At 39.9% G+C, this 18,878-nt stretch overlaps 1 protein-coding gene across 1 annotated transcript in view; it reads left to right on the top strand.

Moving 5' to 3' along the window:
* The window catches only part of LOC104165869 (disks large 1 tumor suppressor protein-like), a gene marked incomplete at its 3' end in the record, with an annotated part of 54,002 nt that overhangs the window by 21,710 nt on the left and 13,414 nt on the right, over nt 1-18,878 (top strand). Inside the window, exon 2 of the mRNA XM_009705631.1 lies at nt 10,134-10,276. Coding sequence (XP_009703933.1) covers nt 10,134-10,276 — 143 coding nt within the window. The remainder of the gene's footprint in view (nt 1-10,133; nt 10,277-18,878) is intronic.

The following is an 18,878-nucleotide window of genomic DNA, read 5'->3' as shown; positions in this document are numbered from 1 at the left end:
GTTCTTGGAGGTCACATCAGTTCATCGTGACATCCTACGTGTCCAGCCTATTCTCAGCACGGGTAGCATCAATTACAGAAGTGTCTTTCCTTTGGAAGCAGTTGGAAAAAATGTAGTATACTCCAAAGTACAAGCCCTATGTGGGTATCTGCTTTGTGATGACAAGTTCTGCATGGTATGGAGTTTCAAATTAGTTTGGGGAAAGGGGGAATGACGTTGTTAACAATCCGCGGTAAATGGGAAGGTAGAAATTCACAGTGTAAAGAGGCTGATGCAGACGTTCCTGTACTGAGTTTGTTATCAGGTGTGGTATAACAGCAAAGTTGTCATTCACCATGTGACTGCAAGTGTTGGAATGTAAAATATGCAAGTACCTTTCAAAAGATCAGAACCTTGGAATATAAATGGTGAATGATGTGCATTTAGACGAGCTGTTCCCTTCCTGGCCTTCTCCTCTCCTTGGAAGGCAGCTAGGGCACTCAGTCAGGTAGGCTGGAGGGATGTCCTCGCCATGCAGTTCTGAGGGCCTTTGCAGCATCAGCTATGTTTTAAACTCTTTGATGTGAAGGAACCTCTCAGGTTCCTGCCAAGCTATTGGTACCTCATTCCTGCATTGGAGCTGTGGTGGTCTTTCTCCATAATACGGAGAGGGACATGCTGGTACTTCATTGCTGTGTGTCTGAACGCTCTCCTGCAAGGGCAAACTCATCTCTTTGTTCTGGCAATGGCCATGTCTGATTAGAAGAGACGTATATATATATGTACTCCATGCTCCCCTTCTGTTTTCCTGTTCAAAAGATGATGCTTTAGTTCTTTTCAAAAACAGATTGCTTTCATCAGAAAGTACTAAGAATTTAGGGAATGCATAGGAGAGATTACAGTCAGTGAGCTGAATCTGTGAACAGCTAGGATTAATCCTGAGGTTACTTAATCGCTCTGTTCCTAAGTTCCCCCAGGATTTCTGTGCTTGCCCTAAGGCTGCTTCAGCTGTGCCTGGAGGAACTGCTGGCACAGGTGATGTGTGACTCCTGTCAACCTGGGCTGGCAAACGCCATAACTTGAGCCCTTTGCCTTCTGCAGAGCCCCAGCTGCTCGTGCTGCCTCGTGCGTTGGAGCAAAACACCAAGCGCGCAAAATTAGGAGCCAAATCTTTCTGGTTTTTTTGAGTTTCAGCAAACTGGGTGCTTCTGGGAGGAACCTGATAGGAGTGGCCTCTGGCTGGGCCACTGAGTATCTGCAGCAACCCCAAAGCCTGCAAGTCCCACGACATGTGCTCCAAGCCCTAGATCTTCAATTTACCCTACCTGGTCCCAACCTATTTATGCACAGCTGCATTGGAAAAGCCTATATAAAACTAATCTGACTTAGGAAGGATTATAGAATGATGCATCCTTTTCTGGTTCTCGTCTGGTATACAGTATTTCCCTCCATGTTCCGTGGGAAATTGGCTTTGCAGCTGGTTCTTTTCCAAGATTAAAAACAAAAAAAAAGTGAGGAAAGGTATAATCTGATTTTTTTTTTCCTATTACTCTTGCCTCAGAGATGAAAATACACCTGCAGTTTTGATACCATATTTTACAGTCAAATTTTGACAAATTTTCCTAATGATCCTGATTTAAAGAAATCGCATCTCAAGCACTTGAGCAACAAACAAAATCACACAGTAAACGAATGATATAACTGAACAGTTTTCTGGTATTGAACTCTCTATTACAGTTGTTTAAGTGCATGTTGGAACCCTTCAGATGGAAGTCTGTTCATAACTCCTGTGACTCGCAGTGGGGCTGCAGGATCCTCTGACAGGGTCGGAAAGGCACAATAATAACTGTTAACGGCTGCATGGAAACAAGGGAAAATCTTGCCAGTAATGGCCTTGCATCCAACCCTCCACACAATGAATAAAGCCTCTTCCCGAAGGTATACGTTATTGTTGTCCGTAAATAACTTTCACAGTCTCCGTCTGCTACCTGCAGAGTGATACGCAACACTGGAAAAAGCTGAAGGTTTGTATTTAAGCTTATAGGAAAACAACGTGATACAAACCACCGTTTTTCAAAGGAAACTGTCATTTTATGAAAGGTCTTTTCTGAAGCATGGGAAACTTTGCCTTGCCTCTTAATGCTTCCTTAGCGTCACTTTTGAACACTTAGTAAAATTAACAGCACTTTCTATTTACCTAGTTTTCTATCGGAAAAAATCCCGGAGCGTGTTCAATTGTATGCCTGGTTGTCCGGAGGTGCGGAGCAGCCAGCGTGTGCCCGTGGTCCTGCCCTGCCTCTTGCAGATTGTGCATTGATCTGCAGGCTCTGGCTAGCCTGTTTAAAATGATCCCACAGGATTTGGGGTTTGCTGCTCTGCTCTTCTGCAGGTTAAGCTTCAGAAACAGAATGAGCAGAACTGAGTGCGACATTTACGGATTTAATCTGCTGTGCCCACTTTCACCTGTGTTTGTGTGCGTTATTGAGCCTCACAGTTTCTTTCCTGGTTCCATTGAAAACACAATTAGCAACCATAGATGTTAACCATAACAGGATGTCAACAGCAAATGCTCAAATACAGACGGCGATGCTTATTTATGAATAAGAGGTTAGGATATATAGGCCAAACTGTAGTAATACACTCAATATCATGACTGAACAGGCTTAAATACTGACTTTACTGTCTGACTTACTGCTTTCTAGTTTTCACTTGTTAACATAAACATCACTTACATAGAGCGAGCTGCAGCAATTATTTTGTCTTCTCTGTGCACAGCAATCTGTGTTGAATATTTTATTCTCCCTGGATTTTGGACAGCTGCCTTTGAGGCAGATATTCCTAGCTGAGAAGTTTGGGAGAGCTCTGATTGTATTTTGGGTATATTACAAAAAACAATCAGGATACTATTGTACAGCAAAGCCAGAAGTACTCAAACCCATTTTTTTTTCCTACATCTAAATAGCTATTGCAAGGGTCATTAATTACTAACCATTTAGTTGTTTATTACAGCACAGAGTGTTTCAGAGCTTTTTTGATAAATAGATATAATTTTGCTCAGGTATATACCTGCTTAGTAATGGTTCCTGCCTCAAAGCTTACAATCTGGATGCGCAGAGGATCATAGGATCATTGGATAATTCAGGTTGGAAGGGACCTCAAAAAGTTATCTAGGCCAAATAGAAGGGATTTGCTGAAGCTCAAGAATCAAGACAGGTTAATAACAGAAACTATATTTCTTGCTGCCTACTTTGGTACATGTTCTACTGGAGTACGCTGCTTTTAATAGATTTAGGAACATTTATCAACTGTAGGCATTTGGCAGAAGACTGCTTCCCTGGCTTGCACTGCACCGTTTCACTGCCTGCATGGAACAGAGAACCTGTTCTCTCCTTCTGCCATAACTCTTGCTGTTGGGTTGGCATCTCTGTTTCTCATGCACCAAAACCTTATGTTTGAAAACCTTGCCACAGGGCTCCTAAATTTCACTTTGACTTGACATAACTTGGTGTTACCCCTGCCAATTGCAAAAAAAACCGACCCTTGAGCTTTTCCTTTGTTGTTGAATCTCACGCCACCTTTATTAGTGGAGACCCAAGGCAAATATTGGTGGAGCCCTGGGGACGAGATACAGCTGAAATGAGAAAGGCATTTTTGACTGCTGCTGCACTGGGGCATGCTAATGGGGGCAGGTGTGAGCTCACCACGACCATAAATCTTCGTACCAGCTTGATAACTGGAGATCCGCCATTTCTTACATAGGGTCTGTGCCATAGTCCTGCTTTAGTTGAAAACTCACCCAATTTCAAGTTAAGTTCTTTTCTTCTCTTACTTTTTATTTTGTCTCTCTTATAATGGCCATTTTACTCAATATGGAAACATTTTACTTGAAAAAAACCCACAAAACATAGTTGCATTTGGTGAAGTATGTTATTTAACCTCTCTTTGGATTGCTTCCATGGGCCAGGCCTTTAAAGCCCTTTACTGGCAGGCTGGTATGATCTCTGGTCACTTCCCTGCTCCTTCTACTGAGTGAATCCGTTTTCCTTCTTGAACAACATCCTCCACAATCCTCCTTACTCCTACCTAATAATTCAGACCAGATGGCTGAAGCTGACCCAGCATTATCTACTCCCCAGGATATAAATGATGCCATTTAGATGTACGCTGTAATGTTCTCTTAGTTAAAAAAAGGACTTGCAGCAAAAGCCTGTAACAATTGACTTTATTTTGATTCGCAGTGTTCTGCCAGACAGTAGCCATTTGTGCTGGGTTACACAACATTAAAAGGTACATATCAGACACTATCCTACACATAGATAAAAAGACTGCCCCAAATTTCCCAGAAAGGAAACAGCTTGTGTTTGCATGTTGCCTTAGACTCCCATTCCACCTTGTCCCTGAATGCCCTGGAAAAACAGATGGGAGTTATACCGCAAAGCAACTCAGGGCACTGGTACAGCATAGGAAAAATGAATTCCATGGCTAAGGACCTCTAGAAGAAGGAGAAAAAAAAAAACCTTTTCTTTTTATCCTACAGAATATTTGTTCCAGTTGCCAGTTTAGGTCTATAGTAATCTGACGCACAGAGAACTCATTTCTTGGGTAATGGGATTCTACTTTGTTAATGATATTACAGTTAATTGCAAAACTGTACACCTATCTGCGGAAGCAACAGACAATTATTGCAGATACCAGAATATTGGTGCCATTTCTAAATTGTCTCAAGACATAAAGTGAAGAGGGGTGGTAGCAAGATGTATGTCACAAAGAAATCCTCTCTCATTGCGAAGCACAGATGAAGGTAACAGCTTTTGGAACAGTCGTCAGCACAGCATACTGTCTTCCTGGAGGTCAAAACATGCTGTGTTGGGTAGGTGTCTGCAGGTTCAGTGGACTTTGGGTAAGGTTTGGTACGTGGAATACTTTGCACTGCTCTGTTATAAGTGGCCACATGGATGGTCAAGTCACTGGGGAGGCAACATTTGCTGACACATGCAGTACAACTTTAGGCTAAACGATGTACATTATCCTTTTAAGCTTAATTGTTTGTGTTCTATAAAATATGGATGGTATCAGAAAGCCTGGCATCAGCTTATTTCTTACTGGAATACAGGCTTTCCTCTTCCTCCCCTTATTTTTTTAAATGCAAAAGAGGTACAAGAGATTTTTCTCTCCACTCCTGCTCTGGTTTTCTTTATGCTGCCTGTCTTCTGAATCATGAGTTTTGTACCCTGCAAATCTATCCTTACTGCAGAGCTGCACTGTAAGCCTGTACCAGCTCCAGGTGAGCCTCTCTGCATTTTGCACCTTGCAAGACCCATCTTTGATATTCTCACTTCCTAACCCTTTGCATCAATTAGTGCAGCTACAGGTCAGCTGGTGTTAAAGAGACATATTGGGGTCATCCCAATTGCTTGGTGCACTGGGACACGTGTACCTTGATGCCTCAATTTCTGAATGTGCATGAAAGTACTGAGATGCATTTGGTACCTGTCAGTGCTTCCCTGTGTAGGTGAAAATCACACAGATGCCAAAGCTATCTCATATCCTTCATCCAGCCTTGGGGCTACCAGCTGATTATGCTGATTTACACAGCTGAAGATGGGTCAGTAATGAGAGGGCACCAGGATGCATAAATAGGAGCAAATCCTGACCACCTGTGCTTTCTAACTTTGAATCACACTAGTGAGTGTGTTGAATAAAAGAGAGAGCTTCTAGGAGTGAGTGGCCTCTGCCTCATTCTGGGTACATGGAGGAGTTGTTCTGGATTTACTTGTGCAGCTGCATCTGCCCTTGCCTGCAAAGAGGACTTCTTAAATTGTACTGAATCTACTGGTGATTCTGTAGCTGCTGTAAGTGAGTTTTTGATCACAAAGGGATGGATGCACCTGGTGTGCTTGTTTGTGGGCCTCTGCACTTCAACTCTGCTGGTTTGCTTTTCTTTGAGACCTTGTGCAATTTTCTCAGCCAATGCTATATAGTTCTTAATGTTTGTTTTGCTTTGAAATGAAAGGAAGTATGAAAGTGTATGGTATTATTATTCTCTTCCTTTAATCTTTGCTTAAATGTTAGTCCTCTCAGACCTTTAATCATCTGTCTTTCTCTGAATTCCCTTCAATTTGCTTCTTTCTGGTGCTGAAGTGCTTACAGATGAATGAGGAATTGTATAGCTTTATCTTAGTCTTTCCTCATTAGAATGCTGGTGAAAGCCCATGGTCACAGAAGACAAAGTAGTTTAGGCTATTCAACATTTTTGCCTCTTCATATTGTTTAACCCCTTTGCTATGAGAGTTGTAAAGTGTTCCTATAACAAATGGATATTATGATGCATATAAATTGGAACAGAAATTGCACTGGAATAATGGTCGTAAGGCTGCAGCACCAAGTGCTCAAGAGTCAGAAAACAGCAGAGTTGAGGCAGCCTGTTCAGCTCTGATCACATGTTTTCTTTCTATGTACCTGCTATCTGAAAGAAAGGTTGTTCTCCTATGCGAGTAGGACATTGTGTCTTCTCTAGTTCTTGTTTTTTGTCTGAATTCTTTTTGTTTAAATTTTCTTTAAAAAAAAAAAGTAAGAGTGAGTACAACTCTAAGTTGAGCCTAAGTAATTAATATACTTTTTAAAAATGATAGTGAAGAAAACAAGACTTCACACTCAGAAGTGGATCCAGCTTTAGTAAGAGAAAGTGCTCCCTGACATATCTACAAAGGTTAAATCCTGCTCACTCTTGCACAGGTCTGTAAGGAAGGAGAAATGGAGTCCTTGGGGTTTGCCTGCAGAGCACAGATGCAGTGATGTACAGTATATTTTTCAGTGGGCATTTGTAAAGTGGTATTGATGTGTTCTCTGCCATGCTGATGTAGAGAAAATTTGTTTTCCCACTTCCCTCATGATGGAATTAGCCAAAATAAAATATATCATGGTATCTTTAGGATTACTTCATATTAGAATATACGTAAGTTCTTGTATGCAATTTATCTTTGTACAGCAAAACTGACAAAACGTTTGGGCTAGGCTAAAGGAAGAACAAGCAGAATTTATTAAATAAAGCAAGTAATCTCTTAAGAAGTAAATGAACAAATTCAGCTGGACTGAGAATCCAGTGTGATTCATAGACATTGTAAACAAACGTGAATTCATTGCTTAACAAAATGTGCAGAAATTTGAGCATTTCATCTGCAGAGGTGTTTTGTCCTCATGGAGTTCATCAATAGTAATATTTCCACTTCCAAATGAAATCTGAACTTGTTTTCATGGAAGGGAGGAAATATAGTGTCAAGAAATACTCGGTACAGATTTCATTTGTGTAAGATTTTAGTCTCTTTAAATTATCTTCCTGTAAGCTCCCACTATGAACAGGCTGCATTTTGCTCATTTTACCATGCTCTCACATCTACTTTTTATGACCTTGGCTCCAAGCTTGATTCTACAGCTGCTTGATCCCATCACCACCTTTACACCTCTCTTCCCATCCTCAAACCATTTTCCCCTCCTCGTATGATTGCACCTCTCACATAACAGAGATAACTTGATAGAACAGGTTTTACTCTGCTAACCTTGATTGACTGCAAGTTGCTAACTGTCCTTGTTCCATAGAAATGGCAATTTTAGCTTATGGAATAACAAAGTAACGGAGTGAATCCTCTGTGCTTTCTTCTGTAACAGCATAAGTATACTGAAATGCTCTTCGCTGCACACCAGTGATCATTATTCTAGTGAGAGCAACCCACGGCCTCCTCAGAATAGATAAGGACCTTTACAAAGAGATGGAGGTTTGAATATTTATTTTGCACACGTGCATACACATGCAAATGTGGCTCACATTACTTTCAATGAAATCACTAGGGCAAGGCAATCTTTAAAGTTAGAGCGAAAGCACTCTTCTGCTGTTCCTTGACTGACTACTGTCAACCCAATTAATACTCTGATAATGACAGCTATGCCAGCTGAATGCCACTGCCAGAAGGCAATTTCTAGTTTATTTCTACAAAGTATTTATCTAGAGATAATTACATATTAGCCTGATATGTTTTACTTGCAGTTGCAATACAAATTGACCTGGTATTGAATCATATGCTGCAACTGTTTGCAATTGTACTATGAACATTCAAAATGACTGTAAAATATTCCCCACGTTGAGGATGGAGAAACTTCCATTCTCATTGCAACTGTCCCATAGCTTTTAATTTTAAAAGTAGGTCCTAGTTTTAATGGTGGAATTAAATGTTTTTAACAATATAAAATACAAATTCTTACAAATATATCTGTGAAACAGAAGTCAGTATCTGCTTCGTATGGATCATTTGTTAATGTTAAAATTAAAATTTCTGATTAATTTTTCCCATTGTGCATGAGAAATAGAGTACATAATGAGTCAGGAAGTTGTAAAAAGAGTTAGAAGAGCAGTTCAGTTTCAGGTGTTTCTAAAGAGGGAAGAGAAGCTCCTAGGAAGTTGGCCGGAGATGTAATGTGAGGACGAGCACAGACCCAGTTCACTACTTTTGTCAGTCCCTTGAGAGGTGCAGAAAAGCAGAGTGCCTCTGTGTGCCCCTCCTGCTCCTCTGGTTCTGCATCTCACATGCAAGCCAGTTCAGTCCTCTATCATGTGAGACAGCGTATAACAAAAAACGCAGATGGACCTCCACAGCAGGTTATGTATTGTAGTTAGAACCCCTGTCTTCCTGGCCCAGATGTGGGATCTGACCCTGTATGACAAAATCCTCGACTACCTCTGAAGTTCAGACATGACCCCAACATTTTCCTCTTTGCCAGATAGGCTCTGTGGTTAATGTTGGAAAATTTTTCTCTTCTGGTCAAAGAAGCTTTTCTGGGGAGCATACTCTATTTTTAGACGTGCTGGAGCATCTCGGGGTGTTTGGGCTCCTGATATTGTCAGGTATATATTTATCATAGCTTCCATTAAGAAATGTTTTCTGATTGTCTGGTTACCTTGGGGCTACTATTAAATCAATCCAATTTAAGGTAACATGCAAACAGAATGCCGCTTCATAAAATAGAAAATAAAACCCACAGTCACAAATCTTTATGAAAGACACTGTGTAAGTACAATAAGCTTCATTTTTCCCTATCATTTCTTCACCTAATACCAGGAAGGTTTCTCTGTCCCCTTCTCTGCCTTCCCTGACACCTACCTGTCGAGGATTATGCCTTCCCACATTCTTTATACCTTAGGTACCACTCAGAGAGAGATGCTTATTGAAAGCATGGTAGTTTTTATAAACAGTCCTCCTTTGAAATCCCAGGGGGCATCCAGGTAGGTGCAATCTTTCTCCCTGGTACAGTTTGCTTCCTTTCTTATCCAGGACAAGGTCTCCCCCTTTTTCTTAATTAAAATAATGTGATGTTTATTTCTTCTTTGGTGAGTCAAATCTGTTAGACAATGTGTTACCTCCTGTATGTGACTATCTGACTAAAAATTTCTTGCCTCAAGGAAGGGAAACACTTTACTTTTTTTTTCCCCCTCTCTGTAGGTCATTACATGCACAGGTTTCAGTGAAAGTGTTTTCACTGCTGGATCTTGTATATCTGTTCATACCTCATGGAAATGTGTGATAAAACATCTGAACAGGATATTAAGACTCTTGGTTGAAAGCAAACATTAGCTAGCCACTTCTGATTGCCAACAGGTTGAAGTGATGAATCCACAGTCTTCCTTCAAGTTGTGCATCTCATTTAAAGAAAAATCCCAAATGCAACTGCAGATAGGGCTGCAAGTGGCTCAGGTGCCTGGGATGGGTGTCTGACAACAAGCTGCTTTTAGGGTATTTTACATATGCAAATTTCTAGTTTACTGGTTAAAATGGCCTGTGACTGACTTCTTCCTGTATAAGAGTCTGTTCTACCTGTATTGTTCAGGTGTGCATGTAACGTGTTCTTGGAGTCTCTTCTTCTAAATATTATTCCTTTACTTTGAAATTATTTGTAAAGACTTCTTTAAAATGAGAATATACCTCAAGAATCTTATTGACATTTTGGAAAACAAATTTGCCTATCAGTGCTTTCTGCTAGAAGTGTAATGCGTGTTTACCTTTATGATGGTAATGTATAAGTATATACTGGCCAAAGGAAAACACCAGGGATTCAAAAGCCAACATGTCAAATAATGTCTTTTACTTGCTCCTCTTTACAAACAGATATTCAAGAGTTTTATGAAGTGACACTGCTAAATTCCCAGAAAAGCTATGAGCAAAAAATAGAAGAAGCAAATCAAGTTGCAGAGAAATGGGAGAAGACAACATCTGCTACAGACCATGAAAATCTGCAGAAAACCCGAGAGGTAATATAACAGATTAAGAATTAAAATATATATAATGAGTGAGATGTCTCAAGCCTGAGAAAGGCCATGCAATGATTTATAAGATTGAAAGAATGGCCTTAATTAAAGAATTACATTAGGATATGGAAGATGTATAGTGTTATCCCTCTCACCTTGAATATGTCACTAACTTCTTCATCCTTTCAATTGCCATTTGTCAAAGGGGAAGTAAAAAACTTTTTTTCCCATCCTTAGTGTATTTTACCTGATCCTTGGTGTCTGTGATTACCCCCAAAAGAGAATATATCTCGTCTACTTGCTAATAACCACAGAGATTATTAATAGTCCAGTGATTGTATCCTGCATAAAAATTTTAATAGCACCTTTCATATTTCTAGGACTGACATTGGACTGAACTTTTCCATAGCCCAAGTGTACAGAGGTATCAACCAAAATAGTCTGTATGAGGAACAGATATATAGGAGAAGGTTAATACACCTTGGCTTTCCTTCTGTAGCCAGTGGAAGGATTCAAAACCTTTCTTTGTCACCAGGGGTCTAATCTGTCTCTGCCTGCCTCCAGATTATTATTAACTAAATTAGCAGTGTAAACTAGTTGCCTCCCACCACGTTTGTACTTCAGAGATAAAAACAAAACCCACAGAACCAAGCAATGAATTGCTCTGTTCTTAAACAGCGAGACAGAAATAGAGTGGGCATGGACTGCAAACTGTAAATCTCCAGACCAAAATCAAAGATGAGGGAAATGTATAAAAATTTCCATTGTTGTTATGGTAAGAAAGGAATTTCACGTTTTAAAAATTGTTCCAAAGCACTTTCCGTAGACTTGACTGTTTTTAAGAGCTTTCCTCTTTTCAAAAAATGTAAAACCCAGAAACAAATTGTAGTTCTACATGACATTTTGTATGTGATTCTTTAAAAAGATAAATCAGAATTGCAGGCAGCTAGAACAAAACTTGCTGAAGAAATGAAGAAATTTATTGTAAAAATTAATTAGCAAAAGAAGCTTGCAAAATTAATGAGAACAAGCATTCTGATTTTGAGTGAAATCAGAATAAATGAGTCTTAACATTAATGTAGGATATATCCCATGAATGATTTAACATTGTCCCAGCTTGAAGACACAGCTAGCTAATCTCTGTCTTTTTTTGCACGAAGCTGTGTGCTTCAAAATGGTGAAAGTGTATTCCAATGTGTTCTCTTGAAGCATCTGACAAAGACAGTGCATCACAGACTCTCTTTTCATTCCAGCCTCAAAGTATTTGACCCTCAACTCTATCTTCCTTAACTTTGTTGCTAAGAGGTGTGCTGCTGGTCTCGTCCAGGGGAATTTAAACTCTGAATTCTATGCTAAGAATAATAGAATATATAGGGCGAACTCCAAACTTTGCTTGTCTTATGAAAATCATGTTCTGATTTAAAGCAGAACAATAGAAAACTATTGCTTAGAAACTGGAATAACCGTTTCAAGCCAGGGTACTGGCAGTCTGAGTCCAGGGTACCCTCATTTTCAAATTTCCTGTCTATCCATAAATTTCATCGGTGTAATGGGAGCACAAAAATTTTAAGCCCTTTAAATATCATACCTATATATGTTTTAAGGGTCCAACTACAGGCAAAACAGACTGGAAGTGTAGGCTGTTGTTTTTTTCCTTTCGACAGCACAACGTACTATTGGCAGTTCCGAGTCAGAACTGATTAGCACATGCTGAATGTACCAGCTGCTGTACAAATCCAATACAGTACTTTGCTTTCTATGAGAAGCTACCTTATGAAAATGTCACTGGATAATCTAATACATCACAAATTCTTATTCATGGTCTATTCCTTATGGGAAAAGGTGGTTTTGTACTTTTCTTTTCCATCCTCCTTTACATGTCCCAAATGTGGAAGGAAAAAAACCTCACTTCTTCCATGCAATGTTCCTCTGCAACGAAAGCCCAAGTATCATTATTTGGTCCAGAGGCCATCCCCCTTTCACGCCTTTCCCTTGAAACCTTTCTTGGCTGTCTATATGCTAATTTTCTATATAAATAGGTTATTTTTCTATATTTTTGTTCCAGTCTTAATTGTTGATTAAAAAAAGCGGCTTTCACTGTCTGAGTCAGGTATCCTGTAACCCCTCCTTTGTACTGATGTATTTGCTTTTCCAAAAGCATTGACTTTCAGATAACAGAAAAGTTTTAAGATTGTTGTTTGCAAGAGTGTTCAAATTTGCCATACAGAGATGGCTGGCCTCTAAACTCTCTCACCGGGCATCTGTGATCACCGTAGTGGTCTGTAACAAACTGATGCTGAGTCTTGCAGTGTACTGGAACTGGATCTTCACTAGTTGAGAGATGAAAGGGTCATGACCCATCCTATAATCTCCCAGCATTCTGAAGGACTGCCTCAGAAGAGAGACATCTCCCAAACTCAGAGATTGTAATTTTGAATGACCTTTGCAAAAGCAAGTGAAAAGTCAGGGGAATATATTAGCTCGTAGTATGTTCCAGAACCAGTTGCATCCTAATTTTTAGCGTGAATGACTCCACATAGCACCCCATGGTGACAAACAATGGAATTAACAAAACGTGTTGGGGTTCAGTGTTAATTACTGCTGCTTTTTTTTTCTACCCAATTTTTTTACTTGCATGCTTCTAGTTAAATTCTGTGCTGGTCAAATATTGACCCTGAAGGATCTTCTGGTCCTCATTAGACTGATAAATGTTTTGATATGGCCTATGCGTTTAAACACCACATCCTTGTGTTTTACTCCACCGTTAAGAGCTTTGTTGGTCGTTTGAATGGTAGGTGACATCAATGTTTCCAGATGCAAAATGCAGTGTTACCTCCCATCATATTATTGTTGCATTTCACCCTGTACAGAAACTAATTATACGTGGCAATGTATCTGGCAGAGATGTAAATATCATAGACTAAAATAATTTCAGTGAGTGGGTGATGGCGAATAAGGAAGAAAGAAGGACATACATGTTTTTGTGTGTGAATCTATCCCTGTTTTTTTTCCTCCTGTAAATTCAACTGGACAAAATCAACCTAAATTGGTGAATAGTTTCAGAATCAATGAAGCAATGTTTGGGGCAAGTTCAGTATTCACTAAAAATGTCTACTAGACTCTTCTTGTGAAGGCTTTTATTTGTTTCATCTATTCGTACAGCAAGAAGGGAATGTGACATCCAGTAATAAATGAAAAAGTCCAACATGTTAGTTGTGATGTAGGAACTCTAGAGTATAGCTCTGAAGAAGACCTAAAAAAATCTTGTCCATTCTCTTGCCCTAGGGCAGATCAACTGTATTTGGACTGTTCCTGACATGTTTGACTAATCTGTTGTTTAAAACCTCCCACAGTGGAGAGCCAACAACTCCTCCAGGGAACTTAGTCTCTCACTGATAGGAAGTCTTTCCTGATGACAAACCGGAGTTTCTCTAACTGCAATTAGAACCCATTAGTTTTTGTTCGACTCATAGTAGACATGGAGAACAGTTTATTCAGTCCTCTTCCAAAAAGCACTTAAACATATGTTTAACTAATCATATATAATAACAGGAGCTTCCAGCTTCTCTGTCTTTTTTTTCCTGTCGCTCTTTTAAAATGACCTTTGTGACCTGCTCTTGCCCAGCAGTGTTGCTGTTTTAGCTAATATGCCCATGTAACAACAAATGCTTGGTCCTAATGAAAAATCTGGTCTTTTGGGAAAGAAAATATTTAGTTGGCTTAGACTCTTCTCAAAGGAGCTATACTTAGAGGTATGAAATGTTTTAGTTTCCAAAACAAAAAGCCTTGCGGCACTGTGGAAGGCAATTAGTCTTGACAGTACAGGCACTATATCTCTCTCTATCTCTCTCCATGTATATAAAAAATCTTCCTGGGAAGTTCCTATTGCAAGATTTGTTTATTAATGAAAATATTAACTCAGAATTTGGGAACTGCAGGCTTTGATTCCTTGCTCTACTGGGTACTTCTTGAAGGACTCTGTGTGAGGTTTGAAAGGAGGACTTAAGAACTGAGTCACAAAAGGGAACTGGGTATTCTAGCGTCAGGGGTATCTCACCATACCAGCTAAGGACCATATTTTGTGGTGCACTGCTTGGGAAGAAATTGATGTCCAGGATTAAGGTCCACAAAACCCAGAACACACCTATGAACTAATGAGTAATGAATTCCAAAAATGAGGCAAGATGTAATTCCCTTGAAATCTGTTTCATCAAGACATTGATACTTTATCCTGATTAAGGTTCAGAATCATGATCTCTTTTCTGTAAATGAGACCATAGCTAGACTTCTCTTGCCACGTGGTGTGTAAAGGCACTGCCGATACAATTTTCCTTATGAAGAAGCTATTTGGTTAGAGTGTTTTCCAAGGATGTGGAAATCCATATTCAGCTCTCTTCTTGACCAGAGGGGGAGCTGATAGTGCTTCTCTTCTCACCCACGAGAGTGTACTATACGTTACGCCGGCAGGTATTATTTTGCTTTTGCTTGTTGGGGTGTTGCCAATTTATATGGAATAATTAAATATTTATTGGGACAGAGTGCTGACACGTGACTCTATAGCCTAGAGTTTATAAGTATTACTGCTCTGAGCGTTAAAGTATAACATATTTTGTTGTCTTCAGCATACCCAAGGGTAACATCCCCCATCCCCAGCGAGTGCCTAGACATCAGTGTTGAAGAGTCACAGATGCCAAGCCCTTCTTGTTTTCTCTTCTCCACCTCCCTAGTGTCACCACCATGTATATTGAAATCTGGAAGGGGGAGAATTTAACAGAAAAGATTAAGAACCCTGCTCCAAATGCCTAGTATGTAAGGCATTGTTACGGGAGCCATACGTTCATTCCCCTCAAACTGCATTCAGGGGTTGCAGGATGCTGCGTTCAGTGGGAGGGTTGGTGGCACACAGGGAAGGAAGTGTGCTTGGAGAACACCTAACTGAGCAGGTTGTGAAGATATGTCAGGAACGTGTAGTTTGTGGATGCTGACAGTGCTTAGACATTGAGCTGATTGATATGGTCTAGACAAGCTTATTTTGGGAACAAACAAATGCCAGGTAGCTACCTTGAGAACATGGCTGTGGAGAGCCGACGCTACAAAGATAATGTGCCTCTGGAGTTTCTGAGGATCTCAACTACTTTTAAGCTGAGTCATTTCAAGTTGTAGTAATAAAACATCTGCATTGGCTTAAATGAGCAACAATTATCTTGCCCATGTAGCTTGGTACCTGGCTTCAAGCAGGGGCCAGGAGAAGATGCTCAGGGAAGAGTAAGAGAAGGGCAAGCATGTATAATGGGTGCTTTAGATGTTTTGCAAGTCTAATCTTAATTTGTTTGGACTGGAAGTACAGAAAGTGCTCAGTGCTGGGAAACTCAGCATTACCTTATTTTATAAACATTCAGCATGGTATTCGCTGCAGCTAGCACGCTGACTGGGGATGTGCCCCAATCTGCTGCTGAAAATCACAAAGACAGAATTTGTTTGTAATTTTGCCTGTGTCAAAGCTTCGTTACTACTTTGGACTAGGCTTTATAAGACCAGCGTTCACAGCTTGAAAGCATTTTCTTGAAATGAGGGCTCTTAAATTGTCCCTGTTGGAGAGACAAGACTGATTTCTTTTCACCCCTAGGAAAGGCACGATAGAGATTCGACTGGAAGTGGTTTAAATTCAGGTCTTCCGCTGCTCAGAGGAATGCTCATGCCCTACCCAGTTCCAGATGAGGCTGGGGAAAGGTACTTTCCATCTCTGCTGTCAAAGCTTTGCAATTGTGCAGCTGAGTTAGCAGGTTACTGGAATCTGGGAGTGGATGTGCAGGTCCGAGCCCAGCTCCTCAGCTTCGCAATTGGGCACTTGCCTGGGAAAAAGTATCCTTCCCTCCCAGGACTCGAGTTGTGTTAAACAGTCACTAGATAAAGGATGCCTCTTGCTGAAATGTTGTGTAGCTAGATACAATTAAAACTGTGAGATGCTCAGAAAATACAATAATGGAGAACATAAAAGTACCTAGATGGAGGTATCCATCTGGTAAAACAAAAATTGAATTGCTCTTTGGCTATGACGGTAGTAACACTGCTTGAAGCTACAGGCTTGTGCTCAGCTCCAGACACTCATTAAAAGACATAAATTTACCATAGTTTTAACCTCTGTTTTCATTAGTTTGGTCTCCAGTGCTACTTATTTCTGGTCAGCAGTGTGTTTTGACCTTTATTCAGATGGAAAATTGAGGTGAAATAAAAGAACACTCTGCTTACATATAGACCTGGTAGTTGAAGGTCTGCTTGTCCCTGTATCCTAGCATGAAAAGACTATTTACTTATAGGGCATATGGTGCAGATACTTTTAGTATATTGAACAAGACTAATTTGCAATTACTGTGCAAGTTTGGTCATCACACGCTGATCTCACGTGCACCATCTACATTCAGCACAGTGTGGTATCGTTGCTTTGAGACGGTCCCCAAAGATTCCAGTTCTTCATTTAATTCCTGTTCCATGCATTTCTTATGTTTAGAGGCTTATTTTGCAAAGACAGTAAATTGCAGTGTGCAAAATGAATCCTCCTATTTCTGCTTGCTGCAGGAATGTCTGCTATCCTTGTACCCAGATATTATAAACATTGTAATTACTCCTCTGTACTTTAAGTGCTGGCTTGTTAAAAGTTCCAGTAGTAAAACCCTTACTTAAAAATCTTTTGCCTGGTGCAATTATCAAACCATTAATCTGTTTCACACTAACAGCTTGTCTAAAAAAACGTGGACCTGCAAGACCCTTCTATATGTGCCTATAAAAATTCAGTCTCTTCTCTGTTTTTTTTTTGTTGTTTGTTTTCTTTGTTTATAACTGGGTACAGCTTAACTTGTATGGCTTGGTTTACTCCCAGGAGCCAAATCCGATTCTGTTTCAGTGATTATACTTAATATGCAAGAGTCATTAGGTATGATCAACCATAATGTTTCATTAGAAGGGTTCGAAACATCCAGTTTTATGTGTCTGTCTCTTCACTAGATTTAGCTCCTACAGTATAGATCTATGTGATCAAATTCAGTTTGTGTCTGTGGGTTGATTTTCGTACCAGAGCCAATTCCCATGTAATTCTGTTTGGCACTAAGTTCTCCTTCAAGAAGGCAGCAGCCTTTTCAAGGGGTACTTTAAGTGACATCTTGGTTTGTGTTTTGCTAGTCATGTTCCTTTTGCACCCCAGGGTGTGTAACAACCATAACTAGATAATTAACAACAGTGGTGAAGCTTGGTGTAATGCTTTTTTTAATATGCAATAATTTTGCGATTTTATTTTCTATGCATTAATAAGGTATAGTTTACTTGCAGAGGTGATTTTATACACTTGCCTTCTCAAATGGTTTGACTAATGTTTAGAAATGGGTAACTGCCAAGTCACTGTGTTAATAAAAACCTTATTTATGACTAGCTGCGGCTAAATATCTTACCCGTACTAGGTATCCATGCTGGGCCTCTATTTATAAATTTGTTATTTGCTCTGTAGCTTGTCAATAACTTGAGTGCCAGCACGTCTGTTAAATGTCACTTTAGAGTTGCTTCTGAGCGTGTTTCAATGTGGTCAGGCCAATGTTTCCATTTTAAGCCAAGGAGTTGTACGTGTGCAGTACAGTGTCATTCTGTGGACAGAAATGCTCCAGAGTGCAATATTCTGGCCTCCGTATCCCAAATCCTTACCGGAGAATTTTCTGATGAAGCTGTGATGCTCAGAGTAGGGCAACATGCACATCATGCCGCTCTCTAAACAGGCAATTTCTGTCCTGCTGGGCATCTTGGAACTAGGCATCGTTCTGCTTTTGCCATCTCATTGTGTGTGCATAGAGGTAGGCATGCTCACATAGAGGCAACTAAAGAAGAGGCTTTTTCACTTTTATTTTAACGTCATCATCACATTGGTGTGCTTGGCATGAGAGTTTAGAGGACTCACTGGTCTGATAGGTCCTTTCTGGCAGGCAGATTTGATTTAGTTTAATAATTGTTTTCTACTGGCGTTGGTGGGAGGGGGAACCAAACTCGGAGCTCAGCATTAAACAAACTAAACCAGATCAGCGATGATGAGAGAGTCACATCCACCACAGCAGGTTTATCTGATTTTGGTTTTGTCACATTTATATAATATGCCTATCAAACAACCTCTAGGCAGTTTTCTGATCTGGGATTTGTTATTACATCTGCAAAGGATTGGGAGCAGGGCAGAACAGCTGCTAGGGACCAGAAACAATAACTTTCCCCAATGAAAATGTGCCTGAATATTAAACAGCATACAGAATTAGCCAAACTTTTAATTAAGCAAGGGGTTTCTATTGTGATAAGCATTGAGGTCAGACTATTGTGTAAATTCCACTTCTGTGTATCAAGGTCAAAAATGATACATCTAGTAAACAAAGATACTATGAAAATATCACTTAACAGAAAACTCTTGCAATTTTAACATTTTTTTTCTAAAATATTTTTTCTAAAACTCTGCATGTTTTAACAAGGGCATACTAGAGTAATCTGAAAAAATTACCTACATAAAAATATCACAATGTCCCAACAGGCTTCTACCACAAGCCAGCAGTTCCTCCAAAGAGTATGTGATATAATTCATTGT

The sequence above is a fragment of the Cariama cristata genome, unplaced genomic scaffold (genome assembly GCF_000690535.1).
Source record: "Cariama cristata isolate BGI_N322 unplaced genomic scaffold, ASM69053v1 scaffold8600, whole genome shotgun sequence".
NCBI classification, from domain to species: domain Eukaryota; kingdom Metazoa; phylum Chordata; class Aves; order Cariamiformes; family Cariamidae; genus Cariama; species Cariama cristata.
The sequence above is the reverse complement of the archived record's forward strand: the minus strand, read 5'-3'. Positions and strand labels throughout refer to the sequence as shown.